This window comes from Vipera ursinii, assembly GCF_947247035.1.
Source record: "Vipera ursinii genome assembly, chromosome: 7".
NCBI lineage: Eukaryota > Metazoa > Chordata > Lepidosauria > Squamata > Viperidae > Vipera > Vipera ursinii.
This window is the reverse complement of record NC_139521.1, coordinates 9785782-9803093: the sequence shown is the minus strand read 5'-3', so window position 1 is coordinate 9803093 and position 17312 is coordinate 9785782. Positions and strand designations below refer to the sequence as shown.

Here is a 17312-nt window from a genome sequence, read left to right as displayed (position 1 = left end):
TTCTGCACCCATATTTCTATGGAAAAAAATGTGAGGAATCAAGACTTAAGCTGACTATTTCAACTTAAAATCAGCTAATTCAATTTTCAGTCTTAACAAAGCATTTCTTATCTCAGAGCTTAGGCTGCTACTTGATAAATAATCAGAACATCAAATTATTTCAGTCATTTGACATGCAGCATTGCCAGAACTTCAACATAAGTCTCATTTACCAGAGAAAGTTTTTTTTTAATCCAAAAAGAATTTTTTTAAATTTTCTATCATGGGAGTTTGCCACAGTGAAAACATTTCCTTATTTACTAATTGAAGCTTGCAGCACTTCTCTGAATCATTTATTTTTAATAAAGATTTACCTTGATACATATCGAGAACTTTACAGTAAATCCAATCAGTATGAATAGCAAGTGATCCTCCCATAGAAGTTACAAAACGCTCATTAACAGTCAATTTGCCATTCAGTTAATTTTACAACTGTATAAATCCAAGCAATCAGAAGCAAAAGGGACTTCTGATTTTAGTTAAAGCATTGTTATTATAGATCCTGTGATTAAAAATTAAGCTCTTCTCTCCACGTCAAAGAAAAGCGCTGCCCTAAAACAGCATTTACCATCTGCAAGTTTGTATGAAAACATTTATAATCTATGAGCCAATTAATTGAAGCCCTTTTTAAGGATGCAAGTAAATAAAACGTATCTGATAGCACTGAATGGAAACAGATCTCTGTGAAGTCTTTCCAAAATCCTTCCTTAAACATGGTCGTCAGGGTAAGTTCTGCACTAAATGCTTATTTTGTTCTGCAGTTCCTTATCCCTTTAATGTGCCCCTTCCTCTCTCCAAATTAAAACCTCATGGATGGGACCACGTCTGCCTTTCAGCCAAACGCAGATGTTGAAGTATGTTGACTGAAGTAATCCCCAGACTATCATCCACCAATATCAGCAAGCAAGCACAATTTTCCTACATCATTTGCTAAGTTAACTGGCTGAATTTCAGAAGCACTATTCATACCAGCTCATCTATAAAGGTAAAGGTAAAGGTAAAGGTTCCCCCGCACATGCGTGCTAGTCGTTTCCAACTCTAGGGGCCAGTGCTCATCTCCGTTTCAAAGCCGAAGAGCCAGCGCTTGTCCGAGGACGTCTCCATAGTCATGTGGCCGGCATGACTAGATGCCAAAGGCGCACGGAACGCTGTTACCTTCCCACCATAGTCGTCCCTATTTTTCTACTTGCAATTTTTTACGTGCTTTCGAACTGCTAGGTTGGCAGAAGCTGGGATGAGTAACAGGCGCTCACTCTGCTACGCGGCACTCGGGATTCAACCCGCCAAACTGTCGACCTTCTGATCGACAAGCTCAGCATCCTAACCCACTGAACCACCGCGTCCCTTTTAGCTCATCTATACCCATCTAATTTTTTTTCTTTTCTGGCCTTCCTACTTCAACGTGCTATTAAAGTGAAACTTCAATTCCTCTTCAAATAAGTTGCACAAAGGAGGGTTTGTTTTTTTTATTTGATCGTCACAAGAATTTTGAGAAGTGTGCTACCAATGGCCTTCATAGCTGATCTGGCATTCTAAACTATTCCTCGATGTTATGTTTACACATCAGACTTGATGTGTCATATTTATACCTCATGTGCTTCCCAAGTGACGTGTGTAATGTTGGCTTGTCCCATTTTACAGGTTTACCTTGTATGAGCAGAGAGAAAGTGTATCTTTGAATTTCATCCTCATTCTGTGCTACGAGTGTATAATATCCACTGTCTTCTTCCTTGGCACGAATCAATTTTAATACACTCTGATATCTATGAGAATAATTTTTAAAAACTGTGATTAAAAATAGCACAGCACAGTAGGAAGCAAACCATTATTTTAATGGAAATCAAAATGTATGTAATCCGAAAAGACTCATTTAGACCAAAATGCCACAATTCTGAAGTACCTTTTCTCTCAGATGCTAAATCAATTTATAACATTTATATCCTGTTTTCCACTGACAAGAGTTAAGGTCACTGGCCTTACTTCTCTCCAACCAAAGAAAATTGGAGGTTTGGGGACTTACAGTCTGATTCAGAAGATAGGCAGCCGGTTGATTATACAAACAATAAACATGAGATTTGGAACTGGTTTAATTGCTGTTACAAGTGAAAGAGAGCAGAAGGGGAAGAAAACAGGGATGGTGGGAATGGAAGTTTCAGATTATAGACAGGTGGGTCAATATTTTCAATGATTTCAAATGAAAAGGATTAACAATTTATGTCTACCTGGCACTGACCAACAAAGAAACAAGGAATAAACCAGAATTATTCTATGTTCTAGTCAACCAATACTTTATCTTAGAATCATAGGGCTAGAAGGGACCTTGGAGGACTTTTAATCCAACCCCCTGCCCATAGTAGGAGACCTTATATTGTTCTGGACAAAGGGTTATCCAATCTTTTCTTGAGAACCTCCAGCATATCTTTTGACAAAAACAAAATCATTGATCAAAAATAGAGTGGATGGTATGGACCAGGGTTTGGCAACCTCGGCTCTTTTATGACTTGTGGACTTCAACACCCAGAATTCCTGAGCCAGCATGGCTCAGCTTGGAAGCTTCTCCCTTTGCCCTCAGCATGGCTGGCTCAGGAATTCTGGGAGTTGAAATCCATGAGTCATAAAGCAGCCTAGGCCAGGGGTAGGCCACCTTGGCTCTTTTATGACTCGTGGACTTCAACTCCCAGAATTCCTCAGCCAGCCATGCTGAGGGGAAAGGGAGAGGTTTCCAAGCTGAGCCATGCTGGCTCAGGAATTCTGGGAGTTGAAGTCCACGAGTCATAAAGCGGCCTAGGCCAGGGTAGGCAGCCTTGGCTCTTTTACGACTCGTGGACTTCAACTCCCAGAATTCCTGAGCCAGCATGGCTCAGCTTGGAAGCCTCTCGCTTTCCCCTCAGCATGGCTGGCTCAGGAATTCTGGGAGTTGAAGTCCACGAGTCGTAAAAGCAGTGCTTTTTTTGTAAAAGAAAAAGGTGCCAGAACTCACACATGCCATACAAACCCGCCTTGCCTACCCTACAAGGTTCCATCCACAAAAGGAGCTGGAACTCCGTTCCGAGCGTTCTATGAGAAAAAAAGCCCTGCGTAAAAGAGCCAAGGTTGCCTAGACTGAGAACTAGAGAAATTTTTCAGAGAGGTGTGTCCTGGAATGAAGATTATTCAGTGGGGAGAATAAATAATTTCTGAGATAATAAATAATTTCTGAGAAGAAACCTCGTTTCCAAAATGGAGGATTCAGTGGTGAAGACACCCCAGGCTAGTTCCTTTACCTTGTTTCCTGGATTTGCTTGGAACTGGTGACAATTTCTGTGAGGTTCTCCATCAGCGTGACATTGTCCTTCAGCCAAAACAACCTTGGCTCTGGATATGCATAGACATAAATGACAAAGTTTTTGACTTCGTGTAGATTGACTGCCTCGGCGGGCTTGAAATGGGGCTCCAGATGAACGAACCCTTTATCTGTAGGAAGACAATAGTTCCATGACTACCTTTGTTGCCATTCTCATAAGCAATCATAGTGTGAAAAAGAGAAACGGGCACTACCGTGAACATAGATGGCTATCCTTTCCATTTTCTTAAAATCTTTAGTCACATGTCTAACAGCACACTCATAATCTCCACTGTCCTTCACTGATACATCTGGAATGGTTAAATTATAAATCAGCTTCTGGGTTGGAACTTTGATGTCATCAAGGGTGATTATTCCTTTATTCTTCTGCATATGGGAAAGAGGGAATGGAACAGACAGTCAAGACAGAAGTTTTTTAAAAAATAAGATATCTACCTAAAATATTATGCTATGTCATCGGTCTCCATGTACCCAAGAGGAAGCCCCATTCTGGATTCCATATTTGTCAAAGGTATCTAATTATGTGGTGTCACAGGTGTCTAATTAAGAAGAGAAGAGGAATTTAACATGTATTAGTAAGTTAAATGTTGGAACCTAGACAATATGTTGCTACTAAAATATTAAGCATTTCTGATTATACACACACACACACACACACACACACACACACAAGGTAAAGGTAAAGGTTCCCCCGCACATGCGTGCTAGTCATTTCCGACTCTAGGGGCCGGTGCTCATCTCCGTTTCAAAGCCGAAGAGCCAGCGCTTGTCCGAGGACTTCTCCGTGGTCATGTGGCCAGCATGACTAGACGCCAAAAGTGCACAGAACGCTGTTACCGTCCCACCGTAGTGGTCCCTATTTTTCTACTTCCATTTTTACGTGCTTTCAAACTGTTAGGTTGGCAGAAGCTGGGACGAGTAACAGGCGTTCACTCTGTTACGTGGCACTTGGGATTCGACCCGCCAAACTGCCGACCTTCTGATCGACAAGCTCAGCATCCTAACCCACTGAGACACCATGTCCCTATCATACATACATACATACACATATATACATACACATACACATACATATACACATACACATACACATACACATACATAATTATATACATTAGACTGTTGTTTCTCTGTTATGTAATATATGTGGGTATATGCATAATTCTGTATTTATTTATTTGTTTGTTATGTAGTGTATATTGGAGGTGGTGACCCTTTTGAGAGCTGCATGCAATGAAATTTCATTTTAATGTATGCCAATCGGTGTACATTCAAAATGACAATAACGTTATTAGTTAGATATTAGTTCTGTGGGTTGGAGAGTCCAAAACTTCAGGAGGAGACAGGGTTAGAGAAGTCTGCTTTGGATTATGACTTAAAGACATTTGCAAATAATCATGTTCTTTCATCAGCACAAGTGTAGCATGTGAGCAACTATACAAAAAACATTTTTGTTGTATTATATTTTCCAGGTTGGTGGAAGTGTTATTATTCTTCCTCTCCCACTTCCTGTCAATCTCATATGTTACTCATCTCCCCATAAGATTTTGCAAAGCTCCGCATGCTTGCTAACCATTAAATCTTGACAGTTGACCAAGCAAATACGTTTAACAATCGGCCTTTCTTTCAAATGTTTTTATCCAGACATTTTCTTTTAAAAAAATCCGGAATTAAAGCCCCACCCACGGTATCCTCCAGCCATTTAGTCAACAACAAAAAGGGATATTTACCACTTTCCCTGGATAATTCCACTCTAGGTTCACCACTTCGTTATCCAAGACCACACAAGTAACAATAATGGTTTCTCCTGTTTTATATACAGTCTTGGGGGACTCAATTTCAACATGAAGGTATGATGGAGCTGGAAGAGGATTAAACATTTTAAGGAAATAATACGCATAGAACATCATTCCCTTGAATACCTTATTCTTCTCTGTATATTAAAGAGAACATCAACATTGATGACATGTGGGAAGAAATTTATTAAACTAAATCATAGTCTTTTCAACTGTCATTTATGGGGCCAATTCAGGCCTTTTTGGGGTTTTCTGAGTTAAAAGAACAAATAGAATTCTGCATCCCATTTGCTCTATAAAATAAATAACATATTTGAATCATTATAAGGAGGGAACAGGGTCATCTTTTGGATTCAGAAGCAGGAATCTAGTTGCAGATGTGGAATAGGTCACACTGTTGTCTCAATTATTCTCCTCCCAGCACCTGGTGCCTCAAATGTCATCCTCAATCTGCCTGAACTAGGGAACACAGATAGTCCTCGATTTACAACAGTTCATTTAGTGAGAATTCAGAGTTACAACAGCACTTAAGAAAGTGAGTTATGACCATTTTACAAACTTATGACTGTTGCAGTAACCCCACGATGACATGATCAAAATTCAGATGCTCGGCAATTGACTCATATTTATGACAGTCTTGGGGGGGGGTCACGTGATCCCCTTTTCCAACCTTCTGACTAGCAATGGGGAAGCCAGATTCACTTAACAACCACGTTACTAACTTAACAATCGCAGTGATTCGCTTAACAAATGTGGCAAGAAAGGTCATAATATGGGGCAAAACTCACTTAACAAATGTCTCGCTTAGCAATAGAAATGTCAGGCTCACTTGTGGTCCTAAGTCAAGGACTATCTGCACACAAATTTTTCCAGATGAAATTCCAAAGAAACATGTTGCAAATTGTGTACGAGACATGCAGAGGGGTGATGGCCTGTGTCAAAGTGCGGCTGTTCAGCACAAACTAAATTTACCCATAAATTGTTATCTCAATACAATCAGGTTTGTTAAAGGCTTGCGTTTGAACAATAAACTCAATATACTGGAGTTAATATTAACTTTCGGTGGGATCTGGCACATATACGAACTTTGAGTTTATAAGTCAATGTATTATCCAAATATAAAAAATGGGTGACTTCAGTAACCAGGTCCGGTGGGTGGTGTGAACGCAGCCACAATGAGGAAAGAAGATAGCCTTTCTTAATGTTTTGATTGCTTTTATTGATATTGTGACTTATCTGGCAAGACTGTCATTGAGATTCTTGTACACTGCCCAGAATCATGAATTTGGGGCAAAATAACACATGCATTAATATATTAATAAGCAAAACTATCCTTGTCCTCCTACGTTTAAAAGCCTATTGATTCCCCCTCCCCCAAAGGTGTTTAGAATAAATTATTTACCCCAGTGTTAAAATTCTCCAATAAAACATAATTTTCATCTGTACAACCCATCAGAATGATCACCGAGTTCTAATTGTGCCAACATCTAATGATGAATGTTTGTCAGACACACATTTGTCAGACGTTTAGAAGCTGAGAAGAAGGAAAAAAAATCTGTGGGGCAAATGGGAAGCAATGGGGAGGGAAGCACACACACACACACACACACACACACAGAGGCATAAGTGAAGGTTAGGAAATTCTGGAGGCTACACTCAAGGTCTTATCGGGGGCTGCTAGTGGGTTGCTGGTCTAACCCAGGGGTCTTCAAACTTGGCAATGTTAAGACTTGTGGACTTCAACTTCTGGGGCTGGCTGAGGAATTCTGGGAGTTGAAGTCCACAAGTCTTAACGTTGCCAAGTTTGAAGACCCCTGGTCTAACCACATCGCTAATCCTACCATTAGGCCAGAGGTGAATTATTTATGCCCCACAAGCCACATGACAAAAGATGGTTTCCCTTCCATTGATAGACAGGACTGCAACCAACTAGCCAAGTTCAAAGAACTTCCAAACTTCTGCTAAGTACATTTTACTGAAGTAAAGTTAGAAATCCGTAAGTAGGTTATTCCAGTAACTGCAATATTTCTTTCTATAAAATAAACATTCAAACCTTTTTGCCCCTCTTTCCCTTGCTCACCCTATAAAGGTAAAGGTAAGGGTTCCCCCGCACATGCGTGCTAGTCGTTTCCAACTCTAGGGTCCCACCATAGTGGTCCCTATTTTTCTACTTGCATTTTTACGTGCTTTCGAACTGCTAGGTTGGCAGAAGCTGGGACGAGTAACAGGCGCTCACTCTGTTATGCGGCACTTGGGATTCGACCCACCAAACTGCGGACCATCTGATCGACAAGCTCAGCGTCCTAACCCACTGAGCCACCAAGTCCCTATATAACAGCCTTTTCGGTCTCTGTCTTTTGGGGAGGGGTGATGGTTAACAGTTATTTTCCCGTAGCCTTGTGAGAATTAAATATGTACTTATAAGATGACCGCGTCTTTAACTAGAGGCAATTGGACCCTTTCGCAAAGCATCGAAGGAGACTCAGAACCTGTCATTTATCCATGTCAACTGAAAAATATGGAGTGATGTACCTTTGTAAACATAGATGAAAAATTCACCGGACTCAAATTCTACAGCTCTGACAGTTGTCTTGCATATATAGGACCCCAAAGAGAAGTTTCCAATGAAGCCCAGCCTGTTGTCATAAGAGGCGTACAGAATTTTTCCTTCTCTGTTCATCAGAGTGACTTGAGTGTTAGGGTCAGTCGTGCGACATGGGATAATTGAAGAATTGTCTTCCTCGCTGGCAACAATGAATAAATCTTCTGGAGAGGTTGGAACAAAGGGAACAGCTGGATCTGTTGAGAAAGAGACACTCTGATGCATCAACAGGGTTAGAGAGCAGGGGTCTTCAAACTTGGCAACTTCAAGACTTGTGGACTTCAACTCCCAGAATTCCTCAGCCAGCCAGCCTTTAAGTCCACAAGTCTTAAAGTTGCCAAGTTTGAAGACCTCTGGGTTAGAGGAATAAATACATACATTGATAGATTCAATCTCAAGCCTGCATCCCACGTGCCGTACAATAATATGAGATATTCCATTTGATCTTTCCCTTACCCAGCCAAACTGAGGCCACCCTAAACAAACTAATATGGTGACATTTCTGTGGAAGGAGAAATCACACAGAGAACAGCCAGGGTTGAGTCTTTTCAGCCATAATTAGAAGGTGGGGACCCTTAGGAGACACAAAAGGCAAAAATCTACCTGAGATAGACCGTCAGAAATCCAGGCTCTGAGCCATATTGAATTTTTAAAAATAGCATTCAGGATTTTGAACTATACTCAGAAACACAACGGTAACCAAAGCAGCTCTCATAACAGCAGTGTAATGTGGCAATAAAATGTCTGGTCTGTGAGCATGTTGGCCATTGGATTCTCACTACCAGACATCTCTGACTGATCCTCTTCAGAAGTCCCATGTGGAATGAATAGTAGTAATCTAACTAAGAGATGATCAAAGAATGATTCTGTCCTTATCACATTCTATTCCAAGTAAAACTCAACTGCACACTAGCTAAAGCTTTGATCTGGTCTTCTACTTAATCTTTTAGTAGCAGATGGGTATCCTGGAAGACCCCAGACTGTGGACCCGTTCCTTCCAGGAGAGCACAACTCAACTGGTAATCAAAGTTGGAAACAGAATAGTCATGGAATCTGAATTAAAAGCCGTTCTTTCTTGCTTGGTTGGGTAGCTTGTTTTTCAGTCCTTGACAGCCTCTAGAACTTCCACCACATTTCTCAGAGGGCCTGGGATAGATATAAAGCTGGAGATCATGAGTATATTGATGATACCTCATCCAAAAGTGTCAGATAACTTCTCCCAGTATCTCCATATAGACATTAAACAGACAGAACCTTGCAAATCCTTAAAGCTCCTATTTCACCCAACCTCTGTTTGTCATCTACTGTATATGAAGTCATGGAAAAGGTCATCCATCAAGATGGGATGCAGCATCACCAGGATACTGATCACACTCGGTTGTGTATATATCTACCCCAGGCTGACCAAGTGACACCGTTGAGGTTTGGCCATAGTGTCTGGAAACTGTGTGGGTCTGGTTAGGGGAGAAGAGCCTTCAGCTCACCTCCAGCAAGACAGTTTTGTCCTAATTCTGGGACTAAAATTTTTCCAGCTTTGGCTAAGATGAGGGCACTCTTATGCTCAGAGCCAGAGCACAGTTTGAGGGATATCATAGGTCAAAAGGTTTTCCTTGTGAAGCTCTATGGAAGCAGAACTTTGAAAAGCAGAATATTGACTTGAACTTTGGTGTCGGGGGAAAAAAAATCCTGAGAATGCCATGGAAGGGCAGGGAAACCAATGAATGGATCATCAAACAAAACGACCCAGAATTTTCATCCATATTACAAGTGACCGGGTTCAAATTATCCTATTTCGAACCCATTCTGCAAAGACATAGTCCTCTAATGTTAGAAAAGATAGAAGGAATATAAAAAGAGGAAGACAGCAACAAGGTGGATGGAGTTATTCACAGCAATGATCAATGTACCATTGATGGACTTGAAGGATCAAGGTGGGAACGTAATCTATGTGGTCGTTAACAACTGACATCAACCATTTCAATATGCTATCCAAAGTCTGCTGAACATTCTCAGTCAGCCAAAGCAGTGCCTGCCTACCTTAGTCCAATCTCCCATTTCCTAGGATAACCAGACAAGAACTTTGAGACAAAGGTGCTTTTCCCAAAGGCAACTGGACTTTCTTGTTTTTCTTTGAAGACATTTCACTTCTCATCCCAGAAGCTTCTTCAGCTCTGACTGGATGGTGGAGGATGGAAGGATTTCAGTGAAGGGACACAGGGCAGAAAACATCCTGCGGAAGCTTCTTGAGTGAGAAGCGAAACGTGGCCCGGTGGTTAGAATGCAGGACTGCAGGCTAATTGTGCTGACTGGAGACTGCCAGCAGTTTGGCAGTTCGATCCTGACCAGCTCAAGGTTGACTCAGCTTTCCATCCTTCCAAGGTCGGTAAAATGAGGACCCAGATTTTGGGGGGCAATAGACTGACTCTGAAAAAAAGCTTAGAGAGGGCTGTAAAACACTGTGAAGCGGTGTTGTTGTTACCTGCGAAGTCGTGTCCGACCCATTGTGACCCCATGGACAACATTCCTCCAGGCCTTCCTGTCCTCTACCATCTTCTGGAGTCCCTTTAAGCTACGCCTACTGCTTCAGTGACTCCATCCAGCCACCTCATTCTCTGTCGTCCCCTTCTTCTATTGCCCTCAACCTTTCCCAGCATGAGGCTCTTCTCCAGTGAGTCCTTCCTTCTCATTAGGTGGCCAAAGTGAAGCGGCATAGTGGTCCTATTGCTCAGTGCTATTTAAAGGGGGTCCGTGGTGAAGAAAAGACGGAGAACCATTGAGTATCCAGTTGCTCTAACTCAAAGGGATCCAGTAGAAGCTACTTGCCTCTCTCCCAAAGCCTTCCTGGTGACTTGAACTCTTGTCAACTCACCTGGCACAAAAATGTAGATCTCTTTCCCCTCGACCTCTCCATCTTCCTCTTGAGAATGATTATAATAGCAAATGTACAATCCGGTGAGAGAAGCCGATGCATTTGCCACTTCGAGGACGGTCACGAAAAGGCCGCTGTTGTTCTCTTCATTTCGGATGGCGATGGAATGGTTGCCTTCTGGGGCCGGATGCTGCCAGCTCACTTCGCTGTCTCCAGAACATTTCAAAGTGAAGGGGGCATTCAGCTGCACGACCATTTGCTCTTCACTTGGAAGAATGGCGGGAAGCAAACTCTGACAGGAGATTATGCATGACCCTACGAAGAGAAAGCACGGTGGTGTAACTTCAAACGGTCACTGAACAAACTGTTGTAAGTCGAGAACTACCTTCATTGTGATGACAAGTAGTTCTGAAGCATTCACAAGCAACACAGTAAAAGATGCATTTTGCTGGGGACCAATCTACACCTTTTTGCAAAGCCTGGCTTTCCTGTTCATTTAAACTTTGCTTTTTCTCATACTGTTCCTTAAGCGTTTTGCATAAGTCAAGCCCAAATAATGGCATTTGTTTCCAAACTAATGTCATTTTGCACAAGGTCCACTTTCCTACGCTGCAAGTTTCAAACCGGAGCTGGCGGTAGCGTGTTCCTTGCTCAAAAGATGGTCAGGTTCTCCTGAAAACCCAAGCAACTTAGTATGTACTGTCTGCAAATTGAGTGCCAGCCAAAGAAATCAATACATATTTTAACCCGGGCGAAACTTAGCTATTAACTTCACCTTTCTCTAAAAGTCCTGGTGGAGCTTTTCCAGCTCTGGCCAAGAAAATGTATGAAATTCAGATTTTGTTGTCTTTGAGTCTGAGTATGACATGCTAAGCCTTCTTGAAGATTTGCACTCATGGTCCCTCTTCTGGGAAGAGAAACGATGCATGGTGGGAGAAATCAAAGCAGCTTTTTTTTCCCCTGCAATGCCAGTAAATACATTTTTTGATGCTGTTTCTGGGACCAGAATCACTGGTGAATGAAAACGAGAGTAAAATGAATTGAATGTTTGCTCAAGCTACCGACTAAAATCCTGGAATGTGAAGCAAGCTCTCACAATTCCCCATCGAATGGAAGGGATTGCAAATGGGATCTAAAATATCTGGAAGGCTTCTTGTTCCAGGCTTAAGCAGGACAGATTTAACCAAAGAGACTCTCTGACAAATAATAATAATAATAATAATAATAATAATAATAATAATAATAATAATAATAATAATAATAATACGTTGGAAGGGACCTTGGAGGTCATCTAGTCCAACCCCCTGCTCAGGCAGGAAATCCTATACCATTTCAGGCAAATGGCTGTCCAGTCTCTTCTTAAAAACTTCCAGTTTTGGAGCATTCACCACTTCTAGAGGCAGGTTGTTCCACTGGTTAATTGTTCTAAGTGTCAGGAAATTTCTCCTTAGTTCTAGGTTGCTTCTCTCCTTGACTAGTTTCCATCCGTTGCTTCTTATCCTGCTTTCAGGTGTTTTGGAGAATAGCTTGACTCCCTCTTCTTTGGGGCAACCCCTGAGATATTGGAACACTGCTATCATGTCTACCCTCACCCTTCTCTTCACATACCCAATTCCAGCAACTGTTCCCTATATGTTTTAGCCTCCAGTCCCCCCATCATCTTTGTTGCTCTTCTCTGTACTCTTTCTAGAGTCTCGACATCTTTTTTACATCGTGGTGACCAAAACTGGATGCAGTATTCCAAGTGTGGCCTTACCAAGGCATTGTAAAGTGGTATTAGTACTTCACGTGATCTTGATTCTATCCCTCTGTTAATGCAGCCCAGCACTGTGTTCCACTGGCTAATTGTTCTCACTGTCAGGGAATTTCTCCTTAGTTCTAGGCTGAGGATTGACTTGGCAAAAATATCCCATTGAAGGCAAATCTTACCTGCAAGGAGGTAGCCCAAGACCAAGAATTCTTTTCGGGAAGGACCCATAGTAAAGGTCAACTGAAAACAGAACACAAAATGAAAGAATAATGATTATATTGAAAACAGATAGGAGACATCTGCAATGCGTGCTGAAATGACATACAGCAAACTTACGAACCTGACTGAGCCCCCAAAGTTCCTGTTGCTCAGTGAGACAGTTCTTAAGAGAATTTCGCCCCATTTTTACGGCCTTTCTTGCCACGGCTGTTAAGTGAATCCCTGCAGATGCTAAACGAGTAGCACGGTTGTTAAGTGAATCTGGTTTTCACCATTCTAACTTCGCTTCTTAGAAGGACCTGAAAGTTGACCCCATGACCCGGGGACACGGAAACCGTCGTGAATATGAGTCAGTTGCCGAGCTTCCGAATTTTGATCACGTGACCACGGAGAGGCTACAACGGTCGTAAGTGTGAAAAGCGGTCATAAGTCACTTCAACGCCATTGCACATTTCAAGGGTCACTAAATGAAGTGCTCTCAGTCGAGAGCCACCTATATTGACCATCTTAATTCTTCTCTGCTACAGAAAGGGCCACTAACACTCTCAACTCTGACCTAAAAGGTAAAGGTAAAGGTTCCCCCGCACATGCGTGCTAGTCGTTTCCGACTCTAGGGGCCGGTGCTCATTTCCGTTTCAAAGCCGAAGAGCCAGCGCTTGTCCGAGGACGTCTCCGTGGTCATGTGGCCGGCATGACTAGACGCCAAAGGCGCATGGAATGCTGTTACCTTCCCACCATAGTGGTTCCTATTTTTCTACTTGCATTTTTATGTGCTTTCAAACTGCTAGGTTGGCAGAAGCTGGGACGAGTAACAGGCGCTCACTCTGTTATGCGGCACTCGGGATTCGACCCGCCACACTGCCGACCTTCTGATCGACAAGCTCAGCGTCCTAACCCACTGAGCCACCACGTCCCTCAACTCTGACCTACGCCTCTTTATATTCAGATTGGTAAATGTGTGTCTCAAGAGTCAGTTTGGGGCGGTAGTTAAGGCACCAGAGGCAGGTGGGCGACCTTGGGCCAGTCAGTCTCCTTCAGCCCAGGAAGAAAAGCAATGGCAAACCACTTCCATGATCTTTCCAGAAGAAAACTGTGAGGACTTTCCCTGGCCATCACCAGGGGTCAAGGCTAACCTGAAAGCCCAAAACATGGTAAGCCGCCCAGAATCGCTGTCATGGTGAGATGGATGGCATTAAAAAAATGAATAAATAATAAATAAGTATACAGGTAGTCCTCAGCTTACCACAGTTCATTCAGTGGCCGTTCAAACGGCATTGACAAAAATAACTCAGGACCACTTCATACTTATAACCATAGCAGCATCCTGATGGTCATGTGATCAAAATTCAGACCCTTGGCAACTGACTCGTATTTATGACGGTCACAGCATCCCAGAGTCACGCAATCCCCTTTTGAGGCCTTCTAACAAGCGATGTCCATTTGGAAACCGGATTCACTTCACAACGGTGTTGCTAATTTAACAGCTGCAGTGATTCCCTTAACAAACGTGGCCAGGAAAGTCATAAAACGGGGCAAAACTCACGTTCTCACTGAGCAACATAAAATTTGGGCTCAGTTGCGGTCGCAGGTCAAGGACTACGTGGATCTGGGCAAACTCCGGGAATACGGTGGGGGACAGGGGCTGGCATGCTATGGCCCATGAGATCCCAACGATTCAGACACAAGTTGCCAACTGAGCAACACCAATATCCTGCATATTGCCTTAGCACGAGGACCCCGTGTTTCAGAGTGCCACATAAATTTATCACGTACAAAATGATTACTACTGCAAATACTCTTAAAGTTGTCGAAAACAACTCTGCATATTTGAATCAAGCAACATGTTTCTGCTGAGGATGCCGTGGCAATTAAGCCAACTTCATGAATGGTCGGATGCAAAGGTCTTGCAAATTCCAAACTTTGGTGAAAGAGGAACTAGAAGCGTACTTTTTCATCCCTGGCATCAAGTAGGAAAAGATATTTTTTTAAAAAAAAAAAAAGGGGGGGGGAGATTCCGAGATTAGCTTCTCTTAAAATCAACACCATTTGGTGATCTTCTTCTCCAGATGTCTTTTGTTAGTAATGACAGCCTTAACTTTGAGATACAGGGATTCCTTGTAAAAATAGATAAAAATAAGCATCGCCCTTGATTTGACCTAGCTTAGGATGAAAACATTTTCAGTGCTCAAAAAAAGTAACGTTGCTAAACCTCGGCACACAAAGCTGAGGTTAATCTTGAAAGAAAGAAGACAGATGCCACGCAGAACTTAAGCTGGCAGAAGACAAATTTCCATGTTCCGCAACTCCCGTAATCTGCTAATAGCTAAAGAGAAGGCTAAAGTCTTCATACTTCAAATCTTAAGGTTCTACAACAAACATAACTAAGCATTTAGTTTGTCCAAAACTCTTTGCCTACATGGTTATATTTTTAATTTTATTGAAATAGCAGCTGCTCAGGTAAAAAAAATTTAAACCGACCCGTTTGCTTTTTAATTGAGATCATATGCTCCAAAGGCTTTTGAGCTGCATCTAATTTGACTCTGGGTGGTGAATTGCATTAACAAATTTAAAAACCTGCCAGTCTTTTGTTTATTGAAATAACCCATTCAATCAGCTTTCAGATAAAATACAACTAGTTCTTGACTTAACAACCACATCTGGGCCCAAAATTTCTGTGACTAAGTGAGACATTTGTTAAATGAGTTTTGTCCCATTTTACGACCTTTCTTGCCACAGTTGTTAAGTGAATCACTGCAAGAGGAGGAGGAGGAGGAGGAGAACCAGGAGGAAGATAGGAATGGACAGATTCATAAAATCGTAGGGCTGAAAGAAGCTCTGGAGGTCTTCTAGTCCAACCCCCTGTTCAAGACAGTAGACCTGGACATTTCATAATAGATCATCATCCTTTTCTGACAGTTAGTTGTTTAAGAATTGCAGCAAACTAAGGTCTATTCTACTCCTCTCGCACAGCCCTTAAATTATACAGAGGACATAGCAAGAGTCTGCAGTAACCAAGTGTGCATTTTTCTATCACGCTCTGGAAGGATTGTGAACCCAGGTTGCCAGCATGCAGCCAGCAGATAACAATGTGGTTAGCAACCCGTGGCAATCTTCCATGCTCAATGGCTATCTAGTTTTTATTATTTTATATAATTTTTCATGCTAGTTTACAAGACCACAGCCTCACGCCCCTATTCTCTCACTGGGATGCCCACTTGGAAAATAAAAAGGTGGGCACGCAGGTGTGCTTGCAAGGTGTGGTCCCAAAGGTGAAGATGGCAGCCATGGCAGGGCCATGAAAACGCTGCCTGTTCTTCTATCTGCAAAACAGAGTACAGGTTATCCTGGACTTACAACAGCTCATTTAGTGACTGTTTGAAGTTACAAAGGCGCTGAAAAAAGTGACGTATGACCATTTTCCACACTTACGACCACTGCGGCATCCCCAGGGTCATGGGATCAAAATTCAGACATTTGTGTGGACCGGTTGCTGGCATGCTGCAGCCCAGTACCAAAATGAGGGTTGGGGACCCCTGGTTTATAGTACCAAATACAAAAGGAGAGGGACGTGGTGGCTCAGTGGGTTAGGACACTGAGCTTGTCGATCAGAAGTTTGGCGGGTCGAATCCCGTGTAACAGAGTGAGCGCCTGTTACTTGTCCCAGCTTCTGCCAACCTAGCAGTTTGAAAGCACGTAAAAATGCAAGTAGAAAAATAGGGACCACTGGTGTTATGTATATATGTATATAGGGGATGTTTCACAGAGATAGCCACTGACACCACCAGGTGGCAGGGTGCCCTATCAGGATTGGCAGGGCAGCCTTTGGCAGGAAATCCAGACAATGGGATTGGTTCCAAGTATACCTGGCTAGGTATATAAGAGGGGCAGTTGCCCCTTTGTTTGCCAAGTCTGTGCTACATCAATAAAGAATGTTATGCTGAACCCTGTTGTCCTGTGTCGTCCATCTTGGCCATGTGGTCCAGAGCCCACGATCTAACAACTACGGTGGGAAGGTAACAGCGTTCCGTGCACCTTTGGCGTCTAGTCACGCCGGCCACATGACCACGGAGACGTCCTCGGACAAGCGGTGGCTCTTCGGCTTTGAAACGGAGATGAGCACCAGTCCCTAGAGTTGGAAACAACTAGCACGCATGTACGGGGGAACCTTTACCTTTTTATACAAAAGGAAATCTCGCACCCTCCAGATATTTATCTATAGAACCGCTGTCTACATTTTTATAAAGATGCCCCGCCCTCGCCATGTTCTGGCATTTTTAATTGAAAAGCACCAGGCTGAGGAATCTGCAGTAACGTACTCCCTCTGGCCATCTTTGGCTGAAGCAGCAACAAGGGTAGGCCACAATAAGCAGGCCACTAAAAGCAGAGCGATCTGGAGATTGAGTCTTAAATCGGTCAAAAGCCCCAGACCAAAAGGAGTGATTTACTGACTAGTGGGGGCTGGCAGGATCTCAACTCCCCTGGTTGTTGTTGTTTTTTTTAAACAAGTGGGGGAATGAATCGCTGACCTCCATTCCACCACCAGCCCTGACAAACGATTAGCAAAACAGGCACCAGCCCGGCAACTTTAGAAACTTAGCAGATGGCATTCTTGCAGGAACAAGTCATTTGCCTTTGGTTTTTCAATTAGCAATAGTAGCCGTGTGTTTATGTAAGCGCCTCCCACTGATAACCCA

The 17312-nt window shown here is 42.7% G+C and overlaps 1 protein-coding gene across 1 annotated transcript in view; it reads right to left on the bottom strand.

Moving 5' to 3' along the window:
* Positions 1–17312, bottom strand: part of PDGFRA (platelet derived growth factor receptor alpha) — a 54668-nt gene that overhangs the window by 25195 nt on the left and 12161 nt on the right. The window contains exons 2-8 of the mRNA XM_083367896.1: positions 12579–12639; positions 10650–10964; positions 7711–7977; positions 5113–5243; positions 3577–3748; positions 3303–3492; positions 1687–1802 (exon numbers count right to left, since the gene is read on the bottom strand). Of these exons, the coding sequence (XP_083224022.1) occupies positions 1687–1802; positions 3303–3492; positions 3577–3748; positions 5113–5243; positions 7711–7977; positions 10650–10964; positions 12579–12627 (1240 nt within the window). The 5' untranslated portion in view covers positions 12628–12639. The remainder of the gene's footprint in view (positions 1–1686; positions 1803–3302; positions 3493–3576; positions 3749–5112; positions 5244–7710; positions 7978–10649; positions 10965–12578; positions 12640–17312) is intronic.